Source organism: Falco punctatus (assembly GCF_963210335.1).
Source record: "Falco punctatus genome assembly, chromosome: 14".
In the NCBI taxonomy this organism is placed as follows: domain Eukaryota; kingdom Metazoa; phylum Chordata; class Aves; order Falconiformes; family Falconidae; genus Falco; species Falco punctatus.
This window is the reverse complement of record NC_137594.1, coordinates 22,244,310-22,270,560: the sequence shown is the minus strand read 5'-3', so window position 1 is coordinate 22,270,560 and position 26,251 is coordinate 22,244,310. Positions and strand designations below refer to the sequence as shown.

General features: G+C 57.5%; 1 protein-coding gene across 8 annotated transcripts; it reads right to left on the bottom strand.

Annotated features, from left to right (window-relative positions):
- Positions 1-479: 479 nt before the first annotated feature.
- KIFC3 (kinesin family member C3) lies at positions 480-24,754 on the bottom strand. Of its 8 annotated transcripts, XM_080410928.1 has the most exons (22): positions 23,817-24,754; positions 15,996-16,110; positions 14,252-14,397; positions 12,774-12,921; positions 10,462-10,676; positions 8,057-8,122; positions 7,621-7,764; positions 7,288-7,527; positions 6,896-7,069; positions 6,605-6,752; positions 6,386-6,516; positions 6,180-6,291; positions 5,737-5,918; positions 5,556-5,660; positions 5,197-5,327; positions 4,391-4,514; positions 3,806-3,935; positions 3,464-3,693; positions 2,668-2,802; positions 2,207-2,315; positions 1,897-1,925; positions 480-1,679 (listed from the first exon to the last, which is right to left on the bottom strand). In XM_080410928.1, the coding sequence occupies exons 1-21, from the start codon at positions 24,654-24,656 to the stop codon at positions 1,921-1,923; spliced, it is 3,630 nt and encodes a 1,209-aa protein (XP_080267054.1). In that variant the 5' UTR covers positions 24,657-24,754; the 3' UTR covers positions 480-1,679; positions 1,897-1,920. The 8 variants fall into 8 exon arrangements, with proteins under 8 accessions (XP_080267054.1, XP_080267052.1, XP_080267055.1 ...); XM_080410926.1 differs by lacking the exon at positions 1,897-1,925; XM_080410929.1 differs by lacking the exon at positions 1,897-1,925 and having other exon boundaries at positions 7,621-7,701.
- Between the last annotated feature and the right edge of the window lie 1,497 nt (positions 24,755-26,251).

Below are 26,251 nucleotides of genomic sequence, written 5' to 3'. Positions count from 1 at the left end.
AAAGGGGAGCATCCTGCCTCTGCTCCATGGCTCTGGAGGAGGTGGCTCCTGCAGCGAGGTGCCCTGGCAACATGCCATTGCAGCACAGCAGAACCCGGGCTGAAGATGCTGCCTCCTTCAAGCACCAGGAAACTCATGGTGTAAGTCCTGCCTGCACAGCGGCTGCTTGCTGCCTCGCCCAGGAGCTCTCCAGGAATAATCCTGTGCCTGAACCCGACTGAGGTGTGAGAAGAGCTGGGAGAAGCACAAGATGGAGCAAGATGCTGCAGTGCTTGCAGTTCAACAACTCTATCTCCTGCAATTTCAGGGAGCCCAGCAGCTGCAGTGTGAGGAGCTGTGCTACAAGAGGACCAGCTGCAAGAGCAGGGACTTAACAGGCTTTTCCAGCTGTGGGGAAGATGCTGTGCAAGTGGGAGGGAGGGAGCATCCACCCCGAGTGGGCTTAAACCTGCTGCAGGGAAATAACAGCAGTGCAGGACTGGCTTTAACAGTTTATTTAAAATAAGTTTTGTTACAAAACAGGATTTTTTGTTTTTAATTATTAAAATACATAGAAACATTTAATCTTACAAAAGGCTAAATTTATTTCCCCCCCCCTTTTCTTTTTTTTTTAATAGAATACGCTGTGGAAGAGCGAGAGGAGAGGGCTGTGGTGGGAAAGAGCCATCAGTGCATCCAGTCAGTTATCTGCAGCAGCAGGAGGTGTCCCCTCAGAGGTCCAAGGAGCAGTGCCATCTTCTCCCATACCCCTGCCAGCTGCTCTCCCAAAAGCCAACAGGCTTTTGGGCTGGAGGTTTGCATTTGTTTGTTTGTTTGTTTTCCACTCGTTTTCCATTCCCAGACCATGTAAACAGGGTATAAATATTTCAAACACTTTCATCTTGATCACACTGTGATCTCTCTTGACAAGACAACTGGTAAATAACTTCACAATAGCTTCATTCAAGACCGCTAAATCCATCCCGGTGCCATGTAACGCGGGCAGCTCCGTGACCGCTCGCCCTCTGTGTCAGGGCGGCTGGTGCAGGGCCCTGGCGACACGGTGAGTGGCGGCTCGGCTCATGCAGGGCACCAGGCTGCCTTCATGCAACAACAGGGCTTGACAAACCTACCGGGAAAGGAGCTGCTGGGATTTTTTTTTTCTGGCTTAAAATAGAGGAAGTGCTGCTCTGAAGGACAGTGGGCAGCTGCCTGGACATAGTCTGGCGGGAAGCTGTGGCCAGGGTAGCAGAGACATGTCCCGGGGCTCACCTGGCTCTAAGCACCCCCTGCAGCCAGATACCTCTACTCCTGTAAAAACAAAGCTGGAGAGACAGAGGGAGCACCCAGCAGCTCCCCACTCTGGCTAAAAACATCTTTCCGGCAAAGCTAAAAAGTCACAGAGCTGAGTGTCTGAGGGGGCAGATCCCTGCCCAGCACCGCTCTCCCCCACTCTGAGATGCGTGGCCAGCTGCTGGGAGACCCTGGCCTCGTGCTGCTCATGATGTCCATCCATACATCCATACAGTCCAGGCAGTGCTGTCACCCTCTGGTTTGGGGTCCTGGTGTATGAGGGAACGGCACCGAAGCCTTCACATCTTCCAGCAGCCAGCTCTCCATAGCACCGTGAGGGGCTGGGTCCTGCAGTGGGTTTGATGCCAGGGCTGGCACTTGTCACACGGGGACCGGCCTCAGCTTCCCTGGTGGGGGAGACACGTGTGGGTCACGCCAGGCAGGGGGCACAGCCACCGCTGCCCCAGCCCCACCCAATGGCATTTCAGCAGGTGCTGCACTGAGCTGGTACTGCAAGCGTCCCCAGGAGCATCCCCGTGAGCGGCACAGCCCAGCACCCCCGCCCTGCCCTGGAAGCCGGGCCAAAGCAGAGCCCTCCACCGGCTCCCGGCCGCAGGCACTCACCTGGCAGCCGTGGCTGCCCCTAATTCAGGCTGAAATCGAAGGGGAAAGAGCTTCAGCCCAGGAGCACTGCTGCTATCACTCCCCCACCCCCAAGCCACTGGCAGTGGCTAAGTACCAGAGTGCTAACCAGGCTCCCAATGGCTAATTAGTTAATGAGTTAACCGGTTAATGGGATGATTACAAATCTTCTTTTGTTTTCCCCCACCCTGCACGTGGCTGGGACAGGCTGGCAGTGTGAGCCTCCTCCTCTGGAGGGACCCTGGCTGGGTGCCTGGGTTGCGGAGCAGGGCCATGGTGTCCCACCACCCACCTGAGGTCTGGAGCTTCCTGCGGATGGAGGCGGCGCGGCCGGAGAGCTGCCCCGGGCTGGGGGATGCGTGGCCCCGGCCAGGGGCTGCTGCAGTCCCTGGTGAGTCACCCTGGGAGGAGATGGGGCACGGCCCCAGGGTCAGCCCATGCCAGTCCCCCGGGGAAGGCACAGGGAATAGGTTCGCAGGCAGAATGTGCCCGCCTGGGTAGCAGCGTCCAAATCTGCTCTAGGGTACCCTGGGGCTGCTGCCAGACAGGGTCTGGAAGAGCCGAGGTGGCAGCATTGGCCAGGGGCTGCTGCCTGGGGACAGCCAGTGTCCCACCAGGGGATGGTCCCCAATGGAGGTGGCTCCAGGGGAACACCCAACAGCAAACTGCCCTGCAGCTCACATGCGGGGGCAAAATAGGGGAGCCCCTGAGGTGAAGGGGCCACTGGTGCCCTTCCTCTGCCCCCCCAGTTACCTCCAGCTGTTCCTGGCTGGGCCAGGAGGCCAGCTCAGCCTTGCGGGAGACAGGACCCAGCTCCACGGAGCGAACCCTCTCGGCAAACTTCAGGGAGCATAGCGTCTCACTGGTGTTCTTCTCAGCAGGGGAGACCTGCAGCCAGGCAGGAACGGGCAGAACGTCACCCTGCCGCCCGCCTGCGTGCCCCCAGCGCTCCCCTGCCCCCGCCAACGCTCCCGTGCTGGACCGGCGAGATGCTATTATTAACCTGCCGCTCCCAGGATAGCCCCCTTCACCCGTGCCTGGGCCAGCGTCTCAGCCAGCCAGATCCTCTGTCACCAACTGCCCCAGCACAAGGGACAGCTGGGAAAAGCTGCAGCAGGTGGCAGGGGCTCAGGCACCCCCGGGGCGCTCGGTGTGGGTGCAGGCAGCTGGGGCAAGGGGAGAGTCACAGGACAGGAATGGAGGAGCTGCCAGAGCCTAAATTCCTCTCGGCAAGAGGGGATGGGGAGATGCCAACGTGCCCGTAGGGATGGCATCCATGTGCAGGCAGGGAGGGCAGCACTGTGGGCCTCGGACCTCCGAGTTCACACACACACACCCTCAGCCTTGTCTGAGGGTGAAGAGACAGTGACAGAGCTGCCCCTGGCACCATGGTTACAGACCGGAGGGGTGTCCCCATGGGCAAGCCCAGTCCCCTGGTCCCAGCCCAGCTCCTTCCTCCAGCATCCCTCCTGCAGGGACCAAACCCATTCCGAAAACCATGCTGACCAGACACAGGGGTGCCAGCAGGCCCCAGGTGCCCAGCCTCTACCTGCACCATCATCAGAGTCTTGCTGTCACCGCTGAGTGAGTCCTGCAGCAGGTAGGTCAGCTTGGAGTTGCGGAAGGGCACGTGGCCCTGCCGGGAGCGCAGGGCGTAAATGACGTCACCCAAGGCCGAGAGGGACTTGTTGATGTGCTGTGCCTCACGGAGCCGGCTGCCTTCTGCGCCCGACCGCCCAACTCGCTCCGACCCCGCCAGGTCCACCAGGTTCAGCTTCCCTAGGGGCACACAGCCAAACCCCCCCAGCTGGCATCAGCGCCCAGCCCCACACACCCCTGGGCAGGCCGTGGCCCAGACACCCCGGTGAGGGGCTTGCTGCATGGCACCCACCTGTGGTACGGAGCCCTGTGCTGCGGTCGAGGCCACGGACGGTGATGATGAGCAGGGCGTGGGAGCGGGAGCTGTGCTCGTTCAGGTTGGTGCACTCCGTTGCCCGATTAACGTGGCCAAACTCGAAGACCTGGGGGAGCCCAGGGAGGTGGGGGGTGAGGCCAGCCTGCCCCAAACCCACCACAAAGCCCCCGCGACCCAGCAATGCTCAGGGATGTAACTCGAGCAACAGCCCTGCACAAAGTGCCTGGTCCATTGGGGCGATGACTGCAGTCAGGTCTCAGCCAGGGAGACACGCTGAAGGCAGAGGGTGACAGGCAGGGCACTGTGGTGGCAGCCAGCATCCTGCTAATCCCCCCCTCCCCCCGGAGCTGCCTGGGGCCCACGTTTTTATTTTTAACCCCCTATGGCCCACCCCAGGGGACAGTGACCGTCACATCGCACCCAGAGACCTATTTTGGTCTCTATCGCTCCCCAATGCTTCAGACATTCCTGAACCCGGGGGTCATGCAGCAGAGGCACACACACCCCCCCCCAGTTCATCCTCACCACCCTCCTGCTCCCGCTGCCCCCATCTCCCTGCACCTTGTTGATGTCCTCCACGCTCTGCACCCTGAACTCGGTCAGCCCGGGCACGTAGAGCTGCCCACTGCCATCAGGGCACAGCTTGATCTCCAGCTTCTCCTGCGGCTCCTTTCCCAGCAGGTCCCTGGGAAGAGGTGGGAAGAGGAGTACCCATTACCATCCCTGCCCCATGGGGGTGACATGCACGGCACCCCTGCCGCGGCTCAGGGCTGCGTGCCAGCACTGCCAGTGCAGCCGTCTCCTCCCGGGGATGCTGCATAGTGTATTTGTAGACCCGGGTTCACTGGCTGCCCAGGTGCCTGCTCCCACCCAGCCCAGCCCATGATCTCATCCCTGTTCTTTATTGCTGTTCCTGGTCCCCGTTATCCACATGGATGCACTCCCAGCCTCCTCCCGGCCCCTCCTGCCCGTGGCTGGGCAGGGGAGGAAAACATTTCTCATGCTCCCAGCTCCCAGTTAGTAATTTCTAAATATAATGTCTCGGTGGGGCGGGGGCAGTTGCGGTGGAGAGGAAGATGCCCCAGCCGCTGCATCAGAGCTGGGGGAGCAGGAGCGATGGCAGGGCTGGGAGTCTGCATAAGTAATGGAGCTTGAGGAAGAGTGCTCTGAAAGGGCGGCGTGCACCAAAAAAACCTTCAAAATAAACCCTTGCATCACCAAATCCAGTACCCAGTGCCCTGGGAGCAAGCTGTGTGGGCAAGGCAGGGCTGGTGGGATGGGGAGAACAGTGTGGGGTGATGCCCACTGATGCCAGCAGCCCAGCAGCTCTGCTCACCCCACCAGGAAGCTTCCCCCCCGCCCAATACCTGAGTGCCTCATTGTAAATCTCGGCAGCGCTGACACTGATGGCATAGTCCCAGTCGGCCGCCTTGCCCCGTACCTCGGAGAACAGGAGCTGCAGGGCCCGCTGGTTGATTCCTGGGTTTGCTGCCGTTCCCTGATGGATTGAGGTGAGAAATGGGAGGAGAACACCCTCCTGCATTTTTTTCTGAGCAGGAGCAAAGCTTTGGGGGGAGAGCTGCATAAGCCCCTGGGCAGCAGCAGTGAGCATCACTGGCGCACACTGGGGCCGAGCTGGCCCCCAGCCTGGTTAGGGGAGGATGCCAAGACTGGGCACCGTGGGATGGGAAGCTGAGGAAAAAGAGGGAAGGAAAGGCAAAATCACCTCCATTGTGTAGGTTTTCCCTGCCCCCGTCTGCCCATAGGCAAAGATGCAGACATTGTAGCCATCGATGCAGGAGGTGACCAGGGCTTGAACCTCCTGAAACACCTGGGAGGGACCAGATTGTTTCAGAGAAGGTGGCTGCGTCCCCCCTCACGCCAACAGTGTGGATGGCAGCACCCACCTCCTCCTGGGATGCTTGTGGGGGGAAGACCTTATCCAGCTCAAAGGACACCTGCTTCCCCTTGTGCAGGAGATGCAGGACAGCATCATCATCAGCATCAAAGGTCACCGCGTTGGCCGCCTCTGGACCCTCGCCATCCTCCTTCATGATGGGGCGGACTCGCCCAAAAACACGGATGTTTCCTTGGGGCAGGGGGGTGCAGAGATGGTGTCAGCCCCAGCGCATCCTGCTGCTGCCCCCGGTCACCATCAAATGCCGGGTGGGCTGAATGCTGCAGCCCACTGCCGACCAAAGCATTCCACCACCAGCCCAACCATCTTACAGGGACACGGAGCACCCAAGCCATGGTGCTGGGGTGCAGTGGGGCGATGCTGCCCTGTCCCTTTTGCCCCCCTTCAGGGACACACACTCCCACGACAGGACCCGCTGCCCCTGCCGCACACCTTTCAGCCGCACCAGCTCGTTGTGACACTTCTTGCGGAGCTGCAGCTCCCGACGGTACTTGCGCAGCAGCTCCCGGTTGGTGCTGTGCACCTCCTCGATGGCCTGGCCAATCTTGTGGGGGATGGAGACCAACGGCTCAGTGACCCCCCCAGCATCTCCACCCTCCATGGAGGGGAGCCGGGGTGGTGGTCACAGGGGAGCTAACCTCAGCCCTGGCGTTCCGCAGGGTCTCCTGAAGGAGCAGGGGGAAGTCGCGGACCTGACGCTTCAGGCTGTTGTAGTCATGGGTGAGGGTGCGCAGCGCTGGCTGCAGTGTCAGTAGGTTGGTCCGGACGCCTGCAGGCACGAGGCAGGGTGAGACGCAGGTGGCACAACACCCCAGTACCAGCCAGGTGACCCTGTGAGACCCCTGCACTCTCCTCACCTGCCAGGTTTTCGTGCACTGCCTTCATCTCCACTTGGGCACGGGAAAATGCCTCTTCAATGGCACGGTTCTTCTCCTCCTCCATTGCCTGCATCTCCTCCAGCATCTGCCCGTGGGCTTGCTCCAGCTCAGCCTCATACATCACGATCTGGGAGAGGCACAAGGGCGGTGTAAACTCCGAGTCAGTGACCACCGGCTGCCGCACTGCACCACACGGCGAGCACCATGCAGGCAGGAACCGTGATGCAGCCAGGCAGGGCAATTTCTGATTTACACCTGTTGTGCTCGGACCTGAGCTCGGAGCTGAGCCACCATCTTTTGGGAACTCTGCAGCTGCTGCTCCATCTCCTTCAGCACTTGCCTCTGCATCCCCACCTGCTCCTGCAGGTACTGGTTTCGGGACTGGCTCTCACACAGGGCTTGCTTTGCTTTGGCTGACTCCACCTCCACTGTCTTGATGATGTACTGGGAGGAAAACCACCCGGAGATGGAGTATACTGGGGAAGCAGCACCCAAGGGGCCCAGGACAGAGCTGGTGCTGCCCGAGGGAGGACAATTTACAAAATCACAGTGCTGTGCCGAAGCGCTCAGAGCAGAGGGATGGGTAGCACTGGGCACTGCTAGGCACCCAGCCCAGCTCCCCTTGCCCAGCCAGAAGAGATAGAAAGCCCCATGATGCTCACCTTTATCTGCTGGGGCTGGGACTTGAGGCTGGCGATGGTCTCCTGGCTGTCCCGCAGCCGCCGGCTGAGCCGTTCCTCCTCCTCAGCTCTCTCAGCCAGGGAGTCCTTGAGCCGCAGCTCCACCTCGGCCAAGCGGTTCGTCTTCTGCTGCACCTCCAGATCCAGCTCCGCCAGCTTGGCCCGCGTCTCCTCTGCCTCCCGCTGCAGCTGGGACAGCCGCTCCTGCAGCTCAGCGTTCTCCTGGCCCCCAAACAGCAAAGTCAAGGAGATGTCACCCATGGGTGCCTGCTAGCTACCCTGCTGCCACCGCCGCCGCCACCACCAGCGACTCACCTGGAGATGGGCACAATCCCGGCACGGCGCCTGCTGCTGCCGCCGCAGCTCCCGCAGCTCCCCCTCGCACGCTTTCATGTCCTGCCGCAAGCGCTCGTTCTCAGCCGCCAGCAGGTCACGATGCTTCTCCGCATCCGTGCCGCCCTGCCATGGCAGGGGGTGGAAGCCTGAGGCACCCCAGGGCCCCCCGGCCTGCTGCACCCCAGCGAGTCCCCAGCCCACCTTACAGGGAGCCCCCGCCTGCCACACCGGGGACCCCCCAGCCCGCTGCATCAACAAGCTTCTGCCTGCTGGCCCCTGTCCACAGCAGCAGGGCTGCCCCAGGCTGCAGCACCCTAGGGTGCCCCCCCTGTGAGCCCCCTCCCTCCTGAGGGCCCCTCAGCCCCAGCGTCCCCCCGGGCAGGGCTGGCTCAGCCCAAGCCCAGCAGCAGCTCACCAGCTCCGAGCGCAGCCGGCTGATCTCCTGCGCCTGCTCCAGGAGCTTCGCCTTCAGACTTTCAACCTGTCAACACAGGCAAGGTTAACGAGGAGGCATCTCAGCAGCTTTTGGAGGAGACCCCACGGTGCCACCCAGGCCACCAACATCCAGTCTGGCTCACACCTTTGTTATGCCTTAATTTTCCACCTTGCTCTGAGCGCCTGATTCACATGAGCTGATTAAAACGAGCACTAATGAAAGCCTTGCTTCGACCTTGTTCGACCATGGGTATAATTTGTCCATGTTGAGCATTAGCAGAGATCATTATTTAAAAAAAAAAAAAAAAAAAAAAAAAAAGCATTGTATTTGGAGAAGGAAAAAAACCAAACCCATCTGTAATTTTGTTTAAAGAACCAGAAGTGCCTTGTCCTGCCCTTGCAACACAGCTTCACTTCACCTTCTTTATTTTTCTTTCTAGGAAAGTCATCTTGGGAGAAAGAGGGAGCAGGAGCCCTTCAAGTAGACTGCATGTCTGAGTCCGACAGGAGGATGCTCCCCAGCCACCCCTGTTTGGGCACCTGCCCATCCCACGGGGACTAGGTTGCCCTTGTCCAAAGCCAGGTGAATTTCAGAAATCCTCAAATTTTTGTGCAGGGGCTAGCAAGTCTCCCTGGAAAATATGCAGCTATTCAAACGAATGCAGCAGTGAGTGACTGGCAAAGCCAGCAGTCTCCTGGGCTGTTTTTACACGGTTTGCCTGGCTGCTCTGTCCCTTGGCCCTGTGCCCCAAACCCCACAGCCGCTGGGTGAGCACCACCACCTCCCCAAAACCCACCCCAGGGAAAGCCAGACCTGGCCATGTGCTTCACCCTCATCCCCCAGATCCCAGCCTGGCTCCTGGTTTCCCCGCACCAGAAAGCCGCCCCAGCGCCAAGCCTCTTGCTGGGATGCAGCAGGCTATTGCCCCATCCCAATAACCAGCTTTTTCTAAGCACCTGGGCCTCCGTGGATGATAATTTAGGAACTGCTGATTAATAACAAATGCAGATGTGCTGACACAGTGCTGTAATTAATAAGTCATTAAGCCATGCCCTTGCAGAGATGGCAGTGCGGTGGGCAGCACCCACTGTGCAGCCCCCACTGTGCAGCCCGGGCGCTCGGCAGGGCACGGCCGGGGCTCTGCGGGCCAGCTCGGCGTGCTTGTGGCTACGAGCTGCGGCGAGCGACTGGTTCCTGCTGGTGTCAGAACCTGCCTCCCTCCCTCCACAGCAAGTCTCCTCTGCTACAGCAGCTGAGCACACCAGCCTCGCGCTGAAGTGGAAAAATCCCGTTCAGGAAGGTACATGATTAAGGTATTTTTTCCAAGTATTTTTTAAAAGAGGGGAGGGACCGAGAAGACAGAGCCGTGGCTCGTTGCAGGGAATCCGCCACCCCAGCCAGCAAATGTGCACGCCAGAGCCTGCCCACCGCTCCCCGTGCCAGTGGCACCTGAAAATGCTGATGCACCTCCATCCCCTACCTGCTCGGGCATCTCCAGCTGCATCCGGATCTCTGGAGGCGACAGGGACTCCTTGGCAGCCGGATCTGGCTCAAGCCGTGGCCCAGCCATCCCCGAGCTTTGGGGGTTCGGGTCAGCACTTCCCTCTGGCCGGCGTCGGCTGCACTTGCTGCCGAACTGGCCAGCGCAGGGCTGGATCCTGCTGGCGCTCACGCTTGTGTCATGCAGAGTATGCCAACCAAACGCAGGACAATTACGTCCGCCTTTTTGACACCCGTGGAACAAGCAGAACCTGACTGTAACAGCTTCCACAACAGCCACATGCAAATGCCTTTATAAGCAGCCAGAATTTCAATCTCCCTGGGACGACCCAGGTCCTCACACTGAGAATGCGGCCACACCAGCACAGTAGATAGTTTCTGGGGAGGGGGGGGTCTGGTCACAGCAGCCAAAACACTCTCCCCTTTGGCAGACAACTCTGTGCCTTCATGTTCAACTTTCTACCTCCTGCTGACTCTCAAAAGCCACTAAAATTAATCCGCTGGGTTGGTCTAACAAGCTTATCCTGCAGTGGCGGTCCTGTGCTGGAAGGATGGACAATTGCTGCAGGGCTGCAACCCCGATGCCCAAAGCCCTTCCAGCCACATCACGTCCAAGGAGCCACGCGCCCTTGCCAGCGTTATAACGTCAGTCAGAGGGCTGCGAGCACCCCGAGGGAGATGCAGCCTCAGCCAGTTAGGACAGCCGCAGCGCTCAGGAGCACCCGGCTCCCAGACCATACCGACGCACCTGAGCCAAGAAGATGCTCCATGATGGAGGTCCTATGCTTTCAAGCACGGCCCTCACTAACTGCAAGCCATGGCACTTTGGCCAAGCCATAGCCTGAAGCTGGAGACCCCAGTGTGCCCCCCTGTCCCCACCATACCTGGCCTTGCAGCTGGAGAGAGCGGGATAGCTCGTCGCTCTCCCGGGCAGTGAGCTTCTCCTGCAGCCGCAGCAGCTCCTCCTGCAGCTGCAGCTTCTCCTCCTGCAGATGTGCCATGGAGGCCATCACCTTCTGGATCATTGGGAAGGGCCGGGCTGCTGGCAGGCTGGCACGTTTTCCACCACAGAGCCTCCCTCCTGCAGTGGGAGCAAAGACTGAGCCAGTCAGGATCCGGCCACCTCGCCAGGGAACAGGATGCCAGCTACAGGATGAGTCCCCAGGGGCTGTGGCGGAGATGGGGCTGCGGGAAGTCTGACTCACAGAAGTCCCGTGGAGAGCAGTGACATGTCAGGAGATGCATCCCAAGTGCCACGGTGCTGACCACGACCAAGGTCAGTCAGGCTAACGGGTGGGGTCTTGCCGGATTTGGCCGAGGTGGGGGGGGGGAGCCAAAGGGACCTGCCAATGCCAGCAGAGCATCCCAGGCCGTAACACAGAGTGCCTGCCCACGCACCGTGCTGTGACCCAGCCCCATCACACGCTGAGATGCTGCTGCCTCACTCAGATAACAACTGCCTTCACCACGGCGCTCTGATTCATCCCGGCATCCTTTTTTCTGAATGAGCAGGTGCCGGTGGAAAACCAGTATGTGATCGTGTTATTAAAGACTGCGTTATTACACACAAATATAATGGAAGCCAAATTAAAAATATACAGGTACCCTGAATGGCTGTATTGCCTAATCCTTGTGCATTTGGCTTCCTAACCTTCCTAGTATTATTTTAAACATTGTTTTCTGCATGTTAATAGAGCCACCGGTGCTGACAGAAGCCAACCTGGCCGTACATCAGAGCCTACCAAATGAATCCCTACGTGATTTGGTAGTTCCCAAGAAGAAATGAGCTGGCCTGACTCATTCCCAATGTGGGGATGAGGCACTGTGGCGGGCAAGCTGGTGGCCAGGATCCCGGCTGCCTGGCGCCCTTCCCTGCCTGCCATGGATTTCATCTGCTGCCACCAGAAACCTGAGGTTTTAAAGGCAGAAGGCGATGCTGGGAATTGCTTCACTGCCTGCGGGCAGGTGCTGCCCGCCTTATGGGAAACATCCTGAATACAAGAAACAAGACTTTTTGTGTCTGTGAATCAGACCTTCTACCTTTAAAGGGAGTTTAAAAGCCAGCAGAATGGGTAAAAAATGCAACTCTGGGACCAAACCACAGCTCTGCTGTCGACTGCATGCCCTGGGACTTAACCAGCGACACCTGCAGAAGTGATCACTGGATTCTGTCCTCGTGTCTTGGGCTGGACACCCTGAAAGAGCATAACAGGTGCCAGCTTTTCTTCCTTTCCACGACAAAAGCTCAGGCAGGAGACGGTGAAGTTCTCTTTAAACCCACGCCAAACAAAACCGACCCCAAAACTTCTTAAGTTAACAGGAATGCCAGCACTTGCCCCTTGGGGAGCATGCAGGGATAAGACAAAATTACAGGAGGCCCCAGGACTCCTGCGGACGCATCACCTATCTGCACACATCATCCACGCTAACCCTGGCTGGGACTGAAGGCAGAGCCAAGTTCAAAGCCACAACACTGGCTGCCAGTCACACTGCCAGGCAGGGGTGATCCTGCACAAATAACATGCTCCTCCTTGCTCCAACACCTTTCTCCTGCAAGGGCATCCTCGGGGAGAGGAGATGCTGGCAGGACATGCATTACATCTCTGCCAGACAGACACATGCTGGTGGCAACATGGGTCTGAGCGCAGCAGGCACGGCATGCTGACCCTCCTGGCTTCCAAAATGCTTTGAAACCCATTTGTAAAGCAATCCCTTTCCACAGGTCTGCCCCATTGCCATTGCCACACATGTCCTTCTTCCTGCATCCCTACTGGCAGATGCTCGGGCATGCAGCCAGGGACCACGCCAGGAGCAGCTCCCGAAATGCGCCCTGACAAGCCTGCACAATTCAGTCCCAATGGAGAAAGACGGGGAACTACAGGGATTCACCCGCCCTGGTGCAGCCATGCACACTGCGAGCATTTCCACAAACATTACATTTTCCTTAGAAGGGAGGAAAGAGCAGTGGGTTTCCTGGCGCTCACCTGCTCTGTTCACCCAGTTAAATAAATTATCAGTTGCCTGGTGTCACCCGACAGCTGGCTGGTGTTTGTTTTCTACCGAGACCCGATCCCCCCGTGGTGAGCGCAGCCGCATGTCTATGTTCACCCTGAAAGAGGAGAGGTCCCCCCAGTACCCACTGGCAGGTAGCGGGTGCCCATCCCATCCTGCTGCCATATCCCAGTTTCCCCCTTACCTGCTTTCTCCAGGTTCATGGCAGAGGCTGCCTGCACCGGCGTGGCAGCTGCCAGCTCACAGGGGGCTGCTGGCGGCTCCTCCGTGGCTGGTACCAGGGCCCGGCGCCCGCTCTCCTCCCACCGCCTGCCCCCGCTCTCCCGCAGGACCTGTGTCCGTGAGAAGAAACAGGATGGAGAGCTGAGATGCAGCAACCATTCACATTGTGATGGTCACGGTGTCGGCAGCCAGCGTTTCACCGGGCTGGCCGGGAGGAGCAAGCAGGGAGGAGGTTGCAGAGGACAGCACAGCGGGACCTGGAGAAACGCTCCCGCCGAGGGATTTCAGGGTTGGGAAGCTGCCACGATGAACTCACTATGTTGCTTTTAGTTCTCTCCATGAACAACTCCTTCCCTCAGCGTGGTCACACAGTTATACTGAATATTACCTATTTTTCTTTTTATGGCATTTTAAAAAAAAAACAACACAAAATGGACCCTGTCTTCCAGGCAGGATTGAATGTGATATTGAACACTCAAGTAATGCCATGCTCTGTGGGATGGAGCACAGCTCCAAAACAACCAGAAAAGAAGCTAGAAGGAGGCAAAGGAATACAGAGAAGGTCCCGAATTTCTTTACCTGTCATATCTATCACTTGCTTGCAGAGGGTGGGAAATCGAGGGGGGGGGGGTGGGGCATTTATCCCCATTTATAAAAGCACTACAGCATGGATGCTTTTAGAAAGCCAAGCTGCCAACCGGCCAAGCTCGCAGAATCGCTCCCTGCCCCACTCAAGAAGTGCCTTTTCTTATCTGTATCTTATCTCAAAGCCCATGGCCTCACCCCGCAGGCCACTGATGCTGGGGAAACCTGTCTCACCCCAGTAGAGGGGTGAATACCCGGCACATGCCAAATATTTCTGAGAGTAATTTGGAAGGAGGTGGCAGCAGCATCCTCCTGGAGCAGCTGTGTGTCTGCGGTGCATCTACATTTAAGACTCCCGGAGGGTTTTGCCAGAGGGAATTCATCAAAGCTGGTGTGAGATAAGAAGGTGTTTTCCTTCTTTTTAAGGAAGGGCAATTTGCCTGAAGCCCAGAATGAACTGGCGGCAGCAACACCAGTACACCACGTGTCCCAACACTGTCCCTGGCCACAGTAGCCTTCCTACTAGCCATCCCATGGGCAAACACCATCTCACAGCACAGCATTTTCTTATCCCCCTTCTGCCTTGAGCTCTCCTGCCTACATGACCCAGAAGTGACACAGAAAATGTTATTCCAGGCTGTTCCCTGGCATTTTTTGATGCCTTCTGACTTCCTGGAGATACTCTTCCCTCCCTGCCCGGGCAGCAGCTCTGAGGCATGCAGTGCCAGATCAAGATGGAAACTGGCTGCAGTGATGGGAGGGACCAAGGATGGCCCAGCAGGGTGCAGGGCAGCCTTCCCACCACCCCAAAAGCACCCTCCCCACCCGAGCCACGGCTGGCCCAGCACTCCTCACCTGGAAAGGCTGGCAGAGCCTGTAGGGGTTTGCAGTGTTCGGCCACCTCACACTGAGGATTTTATGGTTAACCAGTGCAGACAGCAGAGGAACCTGGGGAGAGGCATCCACTCTGCTCCCGGTGACAAGCGTGTCCTGCCCACAGCCTGAGACGGAGCAAAAAGTGTCACTGGATCAACCTGAGACCCCAGGACAGACACAGCCTTCGGCCTCCCTCGGCAAACTCACCTCCTCCTCCCTGCTGCCACCACTGCACTGGCACAGTGGAGACAGTGCATAAGTTTTATTAAAAATATTAATTATGTTAATTAGAAAAATTAGCCCTTCAGGGGGTGGAGACTAGTTGCCAACAACTAGTAATGAGAATTTAGGGTGTAGCATCCGTCTGTAGTCTGCAGGACCAGATCCGTCCCCCCACTGGGGACATCCCACCCCTGCCCCTCACCACACTGCTCCACTTCCTGCGATCCTATCTCGGAAAAGCTGCTGAAGTCTGCTTGCATCACCGAAACCAGACAGACAGACCCTGCCAGTGTCACCTCCCTCTGCTGCCCCCAAATATTTCCTTTACTTGTCATGCAGCAAACCTGAAAGCAGACAGGGCAGCAGTTCCTCTGCGGCTCAGAAGGAAAACAGCATCTCGAGGAGCTTTTCCCTGTGGCTGTGTCCTCCTCTGCTATGGGCAAAGTGGCCGTCGAGGGCTACATCCCAATGGGAACTGCTTGGGGACCCTGTGTCCCCTCCCCACCTGTCTGCTACAAGTGCTGCCACCATCATGGGCAGCCAAATGGCTTCTCTGGCAGGCAAGGAAAAAACCAACAAGCCACAAATCAAACCCCACTAATGCAGGGGTTTTTTTCCCCTAAAATCATCCGCAGGCACCTGGGCCAAAGGCTGTGAAGCAGCATCTGGAGGGAGATGTGCCCTGACGAAGTCAGTCCATTGCTCTGGACTTCTCAGCCTATAATTAGCCGTAACATTTTGCGAGCCATGAAAATTGAGCGTTTCCAATGCAGTGGCGAATGCCCGGATAAAAGGCGACGAGTTCCCCTGCCCTGGCACGGGCAGAGGAAGCCCTGAGAAACCCCGTTTTCGGGGGGCTTTGGTGCCCCCAGCACTCCACTGGGCTGGCCCAAAAGCCAGGGAAGCAGCAGCGCCTGGATAAGCTGCTGCCAGCCCATAGGGATGGCGGACGCTGAAGCCAACAGCAAAAAAAGCCCAAGTAAGGGGGGTGGTGTGTGTGTGTCAGCCTCCCCCTTTGCCAAAACCTGGCAGGGAGGGGGGAAGGGCTGTTCCCCGACAAGGGGCTGCAGGCTGGTGCGCGCAGCCACCCCCCGCCCGCGGCAGGGAGAAGCCCCCGCTGAACTCACCCGCGGTGCCGCTGCGCTGGGGAGAGACAAGGAGCCGAGGCTGGGGAGGAGCAGAGAAGCGAGGGCTCTGTGTCTTCCCTGCCATGCCTATCGCCCCGTTTGCTTTCCTACATATTAAACTTTACCCTCTGTGCCCAAGGTTCTCGCGCGGAAGGGCCAGGAGGGCGATGGAGTCATCCCTCTCCGCGCACCCCCTAGCTGTCTGCCGCTTCCAGCCCGCTTCCGAGGCTCTGTTTCTCAAATCCCAAGCTTCATCCGGAAAGAAATGTGAAAAATGCGGGCTGGCCTGTTCCCGGCCTCTCCTTCCCGGGCGGGCACGGGGCGGGAGCGCCGGCTGAGCCCCAGGGCAGGACGAGCCGCCGCGCCGTACTCACCGTCCGGGGCCGGGGCCGTCGCCTCCCAGACGGCTCCCGCGGCGGGCTCGGATCCCAGGTCCCAGGGCGTGCGGGATGTGATCATGGCACAGGGGTCCCGGGCGCGGTGACACCCCTGCGTACAAGGGCAAGGAAAGGCCTCTCAGCCCGGCCGCCCCCCCGGCCCCGACCCCCCGCCGCAGCCCCGGCCGCCCCGGCTCCCGAATCCCGCGGAAAGTTGCCCCAGTCCCGCTCCCGGGGCCGCGGGTTCCCCCGTGCTCCCGGCGGATGTGACATAAACCGTGTCTGCAATTAATTTACTCATTCCTGAAGCCCTTCCAGGCTCCTCCTGACCGCGAGCGGGGGTTATTTATTTCCGAACTCCCCGACGGCGGGCAGCCCCGGGCCCGGGCCGCAGCCCCTCGCCCGCCGCCGCGCCGGGGGAGTCTGGGCGGGGTAAGGGGGTGCGGAGCCCCGGTGCCGCCCCGCCCGCCACGGGGGTCCCTTGTTCTCCCAGCCGGCAGCCGCGGTGGCGCGGGCGGGAGCCGCAGCGGGGCGGTGCCGGTGCGCAGGAGGCGCAGTCCCGCCCCGCCCGCGCCCCCCGGTGCCGGTGCCGGTGCCGGTGCCGGTGCCGGTCGGTACGCAGAGGCCCAGCAACGCCCCGCCCCGCGCCCCGCCGGTGCCGGTGCCACCCCAGCGGCGCCGCCCACTGCAGGCTAACGGGGAGCCGTGCTCTCGCCGCCGCCCCAGGTGCTCCGTGCCGGGCGCCCCCAGCCCCCTACAGACAAAGGGAGCCCCGGCCCGGCGCGGCGCGGCTCGCCCCCCTCCCGGCGGTGCTGGTGCCGGCTCCCCGGGGCCACTCACCGGGCTCGGGACGGCGGCAGCGGAGGGACAGCCGGCGCCAGCCCCGGCCCCGCCCTCCCGGGCACTTCGGTAACGGAAACGCCGAGCTCCGCCCCGCTCCCGTTGCTATGGAAACTCTCGGAACCCCCCGACGGGCGGCGGAGGCGGGGCTGCCCCCCCCGCCCTGCCCCGGGCGGTGCCGGCTCCGGCGGGCGGGGGGTTGCGGGGCGCACGGCCCGTTCGGGCCCGGGGGAGCCCCCGGCGCGTCCCCAGCCCCTGTCGCCGGAGCCCTGGGGAACTGGGGGGAGCCCCCTGTGCCCCCGGCGGCCCCTCGGCCCTTCCCCGACCCTCAGGTCCCCCGGTCCTCCCCGAGCACCCCTTGACAGAGCCCCGGGGGGCTCCCGGTGTGTCCCTGGTACCCCTGGTGTGTCCCCGGCCTTTTTCAGCCCAAGCCAGGTGCTCTCCGGGGAGCCCCGGTGTACCCCCCATCCTGCCCACGCACCCCTCCTGGCACACAGCTCATTGGGGTGCTCCTGCCCCTCTCCTCCGACACCAAACCCCGGCTCAGCTCAGCATTCTTCCCTGGGGGACAATAGGGACAGAGCCACCTGCACCACCAAGAAGGTGATCATAGTGCTGGTGACCCACACGCTAAGGACTGGAGGTGACAAACTGCCCTCGCCTCCCGCCGCGTCCCCACCGCTCCCAAACACCGGTGCATCCACTGGCACAGATGCCAGCCGGCACCCAGGCTCGCCGGGGCCCAGGGACACCGATTTCACCGGGAAAACAACCTGTTTCTAACCCACAGGCGTGAAGAAAACAGCACAACGTGCCCCGAGACCTCTCCAAAGGCCCTGGTGTCAGAAAGGCAATAAAAAATTCTGCTTTAAATATAATTTATACACATTTTTAGGGTGTGATTTGTATCTACCTGTCTGTATTGCACATACAATCATTATGTTAATGGCTGGTTTGGGTGACACAAGTTACTCATGACTTGCTCATGGTAATTAACTGGCAGTACCGGATATTTCCCACAACAAAACTTCACTTGGCTTCCGCGGTGGCGGGTGCCCCGTGCCTATGGCTCACGTCTGCACGCCTGCTGTGGGGCCGACCCGTGGGGTGTGCAGGTCCTGCCTGGGTTCGGGGGGACACGGGTTTGGTGCCGGCCCTGCGGGGCTGGGAAGGGGAAGGCTGTGCCCACCAGTGGGCTGTGTGCCCTTCAGGAAAGGGCTCCTCAACCTCCCACCCCGTCACACTCAGTCGCAGCCTTTCGCTCACTCCTGGCCAGGTCTGGAGCAGGATTTGGCCTTGTCCTTCCATCCTGGCATCTCCCTCTTGGGTAGCCTCAGACCTGCCCAGGACAGACTGCCCCATCCCCTGCCACCAGCCAGCCCCATGGATGGGGGTGATGGAAAGGCACCGGGACATGGACAGATGGATGGACAGACACCCACACACCCACGCACCCACCCACACAGACACCCCCCCCCCACATGACACACAAGCTGCTCCAGCCACTCACCCCAGGGAAAGGGGTCTGGGAAGTGTCACCTCCATACCCCACACCCCTGGCACAGCCAGGCCCTGAGCAAGGCCGTGCTGGCCTGGCAGCTGCCTCCACCTCTGTGCTGCGCTGGCTGCTTTCCCCCCCCGCAGCCAGCGCAGCAGAAATACACCCAGCGCAAACCTCCCAGGCTCTGCAAAGCGGCGCCTCCCCTGCACCTCAGCTGAGCTTTATTGATGTTCCCAGTGCAGAGACCTTGGCTTGGATGGATGGGGCGGGGGTGCCTACAGACCCACGGATATAGTACATATATGTACCCCTAGAGCCCCTGAGCAGTTGTGCTGATTTGCATAAATACCCTATTAACTGTGCAGCTCCTTCGTCTGGTTTGGTGATAATATTGACACACATAAAGCTACTTTCTACTTTCTCATAGCAACTGTAATGCCGTATCATCACTGACTTCATTTACGAGCTGTAAGGGTAATATAAATGTTTATGTAAATGACTTTAACTGGTAAGTAATTTCCTGGCTTTTGAATGCTTCAAGTTTTTAATGGCATTGCTATTATGCAATGTATGTAAGTTGTATCAATTACATCAAATATGTCTAAATTAACTAGGCATATGTGTGAATTCCCCTGTTTAGAAAAATAACTTAATGAATAAGCATGGAACAAAATCTGAGATGCAGAAAGTGGTCTGTGCCAACAGTCATATTCAAATAGTATTAAAAACCCCACCCCTCTGAGCTGCAGGGCTGATCTTCAGCAAGGATGGCACAGTTTTCCACCAGCCCCAGTACACCAGGGACAGGATCCCCAGAGATTTGGAAGTGGGGTTATTTAGGGTTGGATCCATGCTCGTGGCCAAGTACCAGCTTCTTTTCCCTTGGCCACAACGATATTTGTGCCGTAACCCCCAGAGGATGCCTGCTTGCTGCCAGGTGGGCCGGGGGCAGCATGGGAGCCTGTGCAGGCAGCGGGTGCCCTGCTCGCCTGCCCCTCTCTGGAGGGATTCATCTGCTCCGGCTGGGATAATCTCAGCCTGCTCCCCCAGTGATGCTCCAGTCCTTTTCTCAGATGTCACGTCTCTGAGACCTGAGCAAGCACTAGCTGACGACATCGCTGGAGGTATTTTTAGAAATGCTACTTTGCAGGCAGGCAGTGAAAAGGCAGCAGCTGGCAGGTCTCACTGCCACAGCTCGCAGGTCCTGCGAGCACCCGGCAGGTAGCGGGAAGGCTCGATATATCGACGACCATCAGTGTTCAGACACTGCCCTCCACGAACAGCACCAGTGGCACTGGCCTGCCATGGGGCATGCTGCCAAGGGACGGTGACCCTGGCACATTTTTAGCTCTTTGCTTTTAGCCCAGACATTTTTGTTAAAAAGAGAGGTTAATTTGCCTTTTACTTGGATTGAAGGGAAGCTCCAGCAATTAAAACACATCGCTGAGCAGGGCCTTTTGCGTTAGGCATTTGTTCTGCCCTGAGCAAATATTTAACCTACATCTATAAGACAGTTAAAAAATGTCCCAAATCCCACCAAAAGTTTAACTGTCACTCACCTTCCTTCAAGCAACCCAGTAACCTAGGCCAGGGATGCAGGCAGGAGCATACCTGAACACTCTTGTATATGGGGATGCTCCCCCCCATTGGAAGCACCAGACGTCATGAGAATGTGTCCCCAGAGCACAATTAATTACAACCCAGCTCATTACTCTAATTTTGCTCCTCCTCGAGGAGGTGAGGGGATTTCTCGGCATTGCTGAGGCACGGTTTGCCAAGCTGACATGAAGTGCTTACCAAAGCAGGAACAACCCCCCTGCATTCCTACATCGCCGTTTTGTGCAAAGATAGGAGTTTTAATTAAGTCTTAGCATGCTCCTGAGAAATTTAATACTCATTTTAAAGTTCACCAACTGAATTAATTCAGCCTGGAGGCTCTGATCCTTCAGATAGGGTTGCGTTGAGATGGGTGGAGAGCTGGAGCTGGGGAGAGACGTTGCAAGGATCGCTGCCTAAATCCAACACCTTGGGATGCTGCTGGCCGCAGCAGCAACTTCGGAGGGTGGTGGGGGGCTCGGCAGCTGCTTGGCTCAGCCCCCCTGGCCAAGCCCCGCGAGCCGGTTAGGCCAGGCTGGGGCTGCTGGGGTGGCAGGGAACAGCCCAGGGCAGCAGGGAGCTGGTGCGGAGCCGAGGAGCCAGCCGGGCCGGCTGGGAGCTGCTGCACGCTGCGGCTCGGCTCTGCCTGCGTCTCCCCCATGCAAATCTCCTTTCTATCAAGCAAATGACAAAAACAACATCTTTTTCAACGTGCTGTGCTCAGGCTGAGAAAAACTGTACGCTGTGCTCAGTCAGGGGAGTGCCTGCAAGGCGTAGCAGCCATCAGACAGGCGGCTCTTCCACCCCTCTGAATCTCTTACTTCAGACCGCATTGCAGAGCCACCAACCAAAACCTCAGCCTCCGTGTCTCCCCTTCACCTACCTTTTGCCTTTGTCATGTTCTGCAGCTGGCTTCAGGTACCGCGGGGGTTTGGCTTTAATGCTGGTGCTTCCCATAAGCGAAGCACCACCAGGCTCATCCTGCACCACGTCAGCTGCTGGGGAGCTGTGAGCGGCTCTGCTGGAGGACTGCAGCTCACCTGCTAAGTCATTAATGTTTCATGGCATTAACCAGTATGAGCTCCTGCTTATAAAGCACTTCTTAGAAACAAGGCTAAGAGTAAGTACGAGGTGGCCCGGCCAAGGCTGAAACTGCCCCATCTGCTGGAGGATCGCCCTGCCGGTTTGAGCGGACCCAGCGAGGGGACAGCTTGATACCAAGTGCATTCCATCCAGGACATTTTATCCAGCAAATCAAATTTCAGGCTGTGCTGAAAAGGTCGCTGCATCCTGAGCAGGAACTCCTGGAGTTCCTGGTCTAGCAGGAGCCCACTGGTGGTCCTCTGGCCAGCACTTACATGGCATCCTTGCGACCTTATGCTCAGGACCTCGGGTGTTTTCTGCAATTCTTTTTTAAACAAAAAAATGTATGAAGACAGAAGCTGCAGGTGGGTTACTGGGATTTTTTCAGAGTTTTGCTACTTCTGCCTCTCATTTTATCCTTGAGGCCAAGCCCCCGTGAATCCGCCAAGCCCCTTACCCTGACTGGGTGACACTGGTGACAGGGTGTGCAAAGATAGGGTTAGGCTTTCTTCTGCACAGGCAAAAGTGTTGGGAGCCATCTCCTTTAAAAAATACGTTCCGTTCTCAGCAAAATCATTTCTTTTTAGTGCCCTCCAATGTATACTTGGCTTTGGAGAAGAAATGAAGCTGAGGCAGTAATGCTGAATAATTTAGGGGAAAGAGTTTTGGGGCTGATGTAAGTGGCCGTGCTGTGCTGGGGTGGGGAGCGGCCGATGGAGGAATGCAGGGCTTGCTAATAATATCCACAGGCATGTAAAATGGGCACAGGTAAATCAGTAACAGCCTCTACAGGGCAATACTCCTGTGGTCATAAAGTAAATGCATCCATGTAAAGGAAAATACTGTGATGGCAGGTGAGACATGAGATGGGCTCAGCTGCATCCCGGCTACAATGCAAAAGCTGCACCCGACAAAGAGAAGAATATGCAAACAAGGTCAGATATTCTTCTATGAAATTAAACAGCCCCCCTGCTAACCAGCTTTGACTGCTCGATATCGAGCTGTCTGCAGAATCCCACTGTGAGTCCAGCCCGGCAGGGCCACAGCCCTGCTCTCTGTGCACTCCGTGTCACCCACACATTTGAATGTGCCCTAGGGATGTTCAGCAGGCATGGTCCAGCCACTCCACTTGTCTGTGAAGTCTCAGGGCCAGGATGTGCAGGATGCTGTACTGCCACCGCTCTGCAGCTCTGACACCAGAAGTCCTCCAGCGGGACAGAAACATTACCCTCCCATGCATTATTGACGCCTGTTGTATGCAGTGGATGTCCCTATGTCCGCACTGGTGATGCAGCTCGGAGCCCGGTGGCAGCGGTGACTGCCAGCTCCCGGGTGGGCATCAGCAGAGCCCCTTGGCCACAGCCTGGGGATGTGCTGGCTCAGCCGTGCCCAGGCCCCTGTTTGCATGCAAGCCACCCATTTCCCTGGCACCGCAGGGATGCTCCCACTGCCTCCATGCATTGCTGGGCGATCTCTTCCCTGCTGTTATCTTCCCTGAGCTGGAGCATGCCAGCCCACCCCATACTATCACAGCTTCCCACTTAACAAGGAAAAAAGCTGAGGTCTTTCTAATTGAACTTACTGAAAGGTATTTCATGATGATTTAATCATTGTGGAACTAACTGGGACCAAATTCTCACATTTTTCTTCTAATGTGCAATTGAGATGGTGAAGAAAATTGCGCTCAATTAATAGGAAGAATTGCCAAAGAGATCCATGAATCTACCTGCCAAAATTTTTCAGAGGAAAATGTTTTTTCCTCTTTAAAACTTAACACACAAAGAGATACACAACTGCCACAGAAACTCATCCTGTTTCAAAACAGAAGCAAAATTTCTTGTTCCCGTGCTGGTGCTTCAAAGGCATCTTTCTGTTGCAGCAGACTACAGAATTGAAAACTTCAAATGAAGTGCCAGGGTCTGTCCTCAAAGCAGGTTTTATACCCAGTGAGGCTCTTCTGCTTCACAGCTAAGCCAGTGGAAGTTGGGGAGACAATCAAAGGAAATGTTAAATTCCAGCCTTCCACTAAGGTTTAGGGAAAACAGAGCAGCACAGCGCTGTGCAAAGCTATTTTAGAAAAGAAAACTTCTACATCTATGCCCAATGAATATTAAACAGCCACACACTTCAGCTCTGCTGCCTGCGCCTGGCACTGCGTGAGCAGATTTAATTTGCCTTTATGAAGAGGAGCAGACCCACACCCCTATTTCCATGCATATGCCTTAGAGATGAGCGGGATGTGAGGGTGAACCCAAGTCCTCTCTGCCAGGAGATTCCTTGAGCAATCACTCACAACTGGAAAAACAAGGAGACATTAAGGAAAATCTGGCAGCACAGGCAGGAGGAAGAGGGAGGAGGGTTTATGCAGATTGACATGGAATAACTGCCAGCTTGCCACTTTTTTCATGCAAACCTTCCTGGGCTTTCAGGTCTATTTGGGGATCCTAGAGAGGTGTTGAGTGAAAAAAATAAGGGTGAGCTGGAAAAAGAAATGGTACACAAGGTGGGACTGAGGCATGGTTGGGGCACTCAGCATGCCAGCCGAAGTGGCACTGGGGCTCTCCAGGGCTCAGATGTCTCTATTCAGCTATCTTCATCTTCAGCCCACCAGAAAAAAAAGTGCTGCTTAATTAACTCCTTGGGAAACAGCTGCAGAAGAAATAGAGAGCCTGTGTGCAAACGTCCGGGCACATTTCATGAAAACGATGTCAATCCAGAGGCATTTTCATCCCCAGCCTTTGCTTTTGACTCAAACTCTGCCCTGCTCACCCACCGCCCCACCACCCCACCGCTCATACCTGTGGGCCTGTCCAGGCCAGCCTTGGTCCAATTTCTTGGAAGCATCTTCCTCCACGGGCCAGTCTCTGCAGGGCACCCACCGGCTGGCAGAAATACTCTCCGAGGCCGTGGTGCTCACCCTCCTCACCGCGGGCAGGGATGCTCTCCGCAGCCTGCAGCTCGCTCCTGTTGCGGCTCGCCTTGCTCCAGCCCCGCACCGACAGTCCCACCAGAGCACACAGGGCGTGCATGGTCCAGCACAGACCAGGAGGGGCTGCCGGGCTCTGGACACAGCAGACCTCTGCCGCCAGCCTCCCTAGGGCCCTGGGTGCAAGTGGCTGTGCTGGTGTAGCAGATGCTGGCAGCTGCCCGCTGGGGTGGAAGGCTTCACTGTGCTTTTCCACGCATGGTGCCATGTGGCTGGCACACCGGCACTGAAAAATCAAGCCCTTTTTGTCAAGGGCTTTGTCAACTCCACCCCAATTGTTGATCCTCGAGTGAAACCCCCCCACCCAGCAGTTCTCCTCTTCCCCTGTTAAGGGCCAGTAAATGTTTTTGTAAAGAGAGTCTGTAACGGTGCCTGGTGCCAGTAAGGTCTCAGCGGCTGATGCAGAGCCAGGGTGGCAGGACTCCCCAGGGACACTCCACTCACTGCCAGTCTCCCCAGCAAGCAAAGGCAGAGGATGGCTCCACACCCCCAGTGTCGCCCTTGCCAACGAATTTCTCAGCCCGCGCAAACCTCTGGTGGCTCTGCCCCGTCTGTGACTGGAGATGGAGAAAGCAACGTCCTCTCCACTCCCATCTGCCAGTGCATTAAGAAAATGAGAGCCGATTAAGGTCCATCCCCTCCTGAGCACCATTGGTCCTCAGAAAATTGCTGACACAACCGATTTAGTAGCACTGGCAGACAGGTGGGCTTTCCTCCCTCTGCAGACAACCAGATTTAGATGGGTTTTGGGCTGCTTGGGGCTGCTGCTCTGAGCATTTGCTGTAGTCAAAAGAAGTGGTTTAATTGCACAGAATGAGTGTGTTAATTGGATATTATTTTTTTCCCCATCACCTGTTAGAAAGTTGGCTCAGGCAGTGCCTTTCCTTGCAGACCTGCTCCCCCACCATGTATCACGTGAGGATGCCAGTATGGGATGGGAGGGAATTCAGAGGAAAGCGCTCCTGTGTGCCCACACCACCACATCAGCCTGCATCGACTGGAAGGCCCCACAGCACCAACACCTCTCCTGTTTCTCAAGGCAGGCTAGCTGGAAAGCCCCATTTCCTTCCCATTAATCTCCACCTGGGAGCACTTTCTAGAAGGCAGCCAGGAACATGAAAACCGGGGAGATTTGCAAAATAAACAGCAATCAAACGCAAAGACCTCTGTTCCTGCTCCAGAGGCGGTCTGCCAAGACACACAGATTGTATCGGGCTAATTTACAAAAGAAAAACCTCCGTAATTAGTGTTCAGGAAAGCCCTTTAATGAGAAGCACGTTAGTGTAAAAGCGAGAGCGCCGAAAGGTCAAGCTGTTCCTAAATGCCAGAAAAACAGGAAAGGGGGCAGAGCCGATCCCTGCCCGCCCAGGCTGCAGCACCGTTTTCTCACTTTTTCAATAACATTTCAGGTTATTAGCGAGGCATTGATAAACCCCAGAGCCTAACGCCCAGCGACAGAGCAGAGCCACCGGACACAGGCTCCGAGCATCGCCCCGCCAGCCGTGGCCGCTCGCCCCGGGAGGGCCGGGCAGCCCTTGCGGACACGTCTCTCGCATTCCGGGGCAGAGCGTAGGCTTTATGGCTGGAGTTTCCCCTGGAGAAGGGAGGACCAGAAGCCCTGTCAGTGCTACAAGTCTTGTCTCGCCAGCAGCGGTGACGGTGGCTAGTAACCATGGCAGCAGAAAGATTTTCACGTGATGTTGGTATTTCTGCAGCACAAAAGAGCCTCTTATCTAGAATGAGCAACTAGTCTGGCTGGCCTTCATTCCTCTGGTTATTGCTAAGACAGAGCAGCATGGGCACAAGCCCACGTGATGCTCGCCCTGGGGCAAATTCGGACCATCCACTGGGAGACCCACAGCCAGGACATATGGGAGGTTCCAGAATGCACAAGGATGCTCTCACGGAAGTTGTGGACATGGTCCTGATGCGTGGAGGCAGACCCGGCCCACCACTCCTGACCAGTTAAAGAAAGCTGGAAAGGGAGCTGTGGCCGTCCCGGTGAGCTCAAGCTTGCAAAGCGAGCATCTGCAAAATGTGCAGCACATCAGGCCATGCCATCCCCTGGATGTCGCAGCCCAGAGGTGGCCGGGATGTCCCCTGGCTGCCTTGTAGCATCCCTGCAACCTGATTTATATGACTTCTCCAGTTGTTTACATTTCCCCCTGAATTCCTGCCAGTTTATCCAATAAAATGGTTTTTAGACTTCAGCTGTTTGACTTCCAGCTCTTCTCATGCGTCAGATGA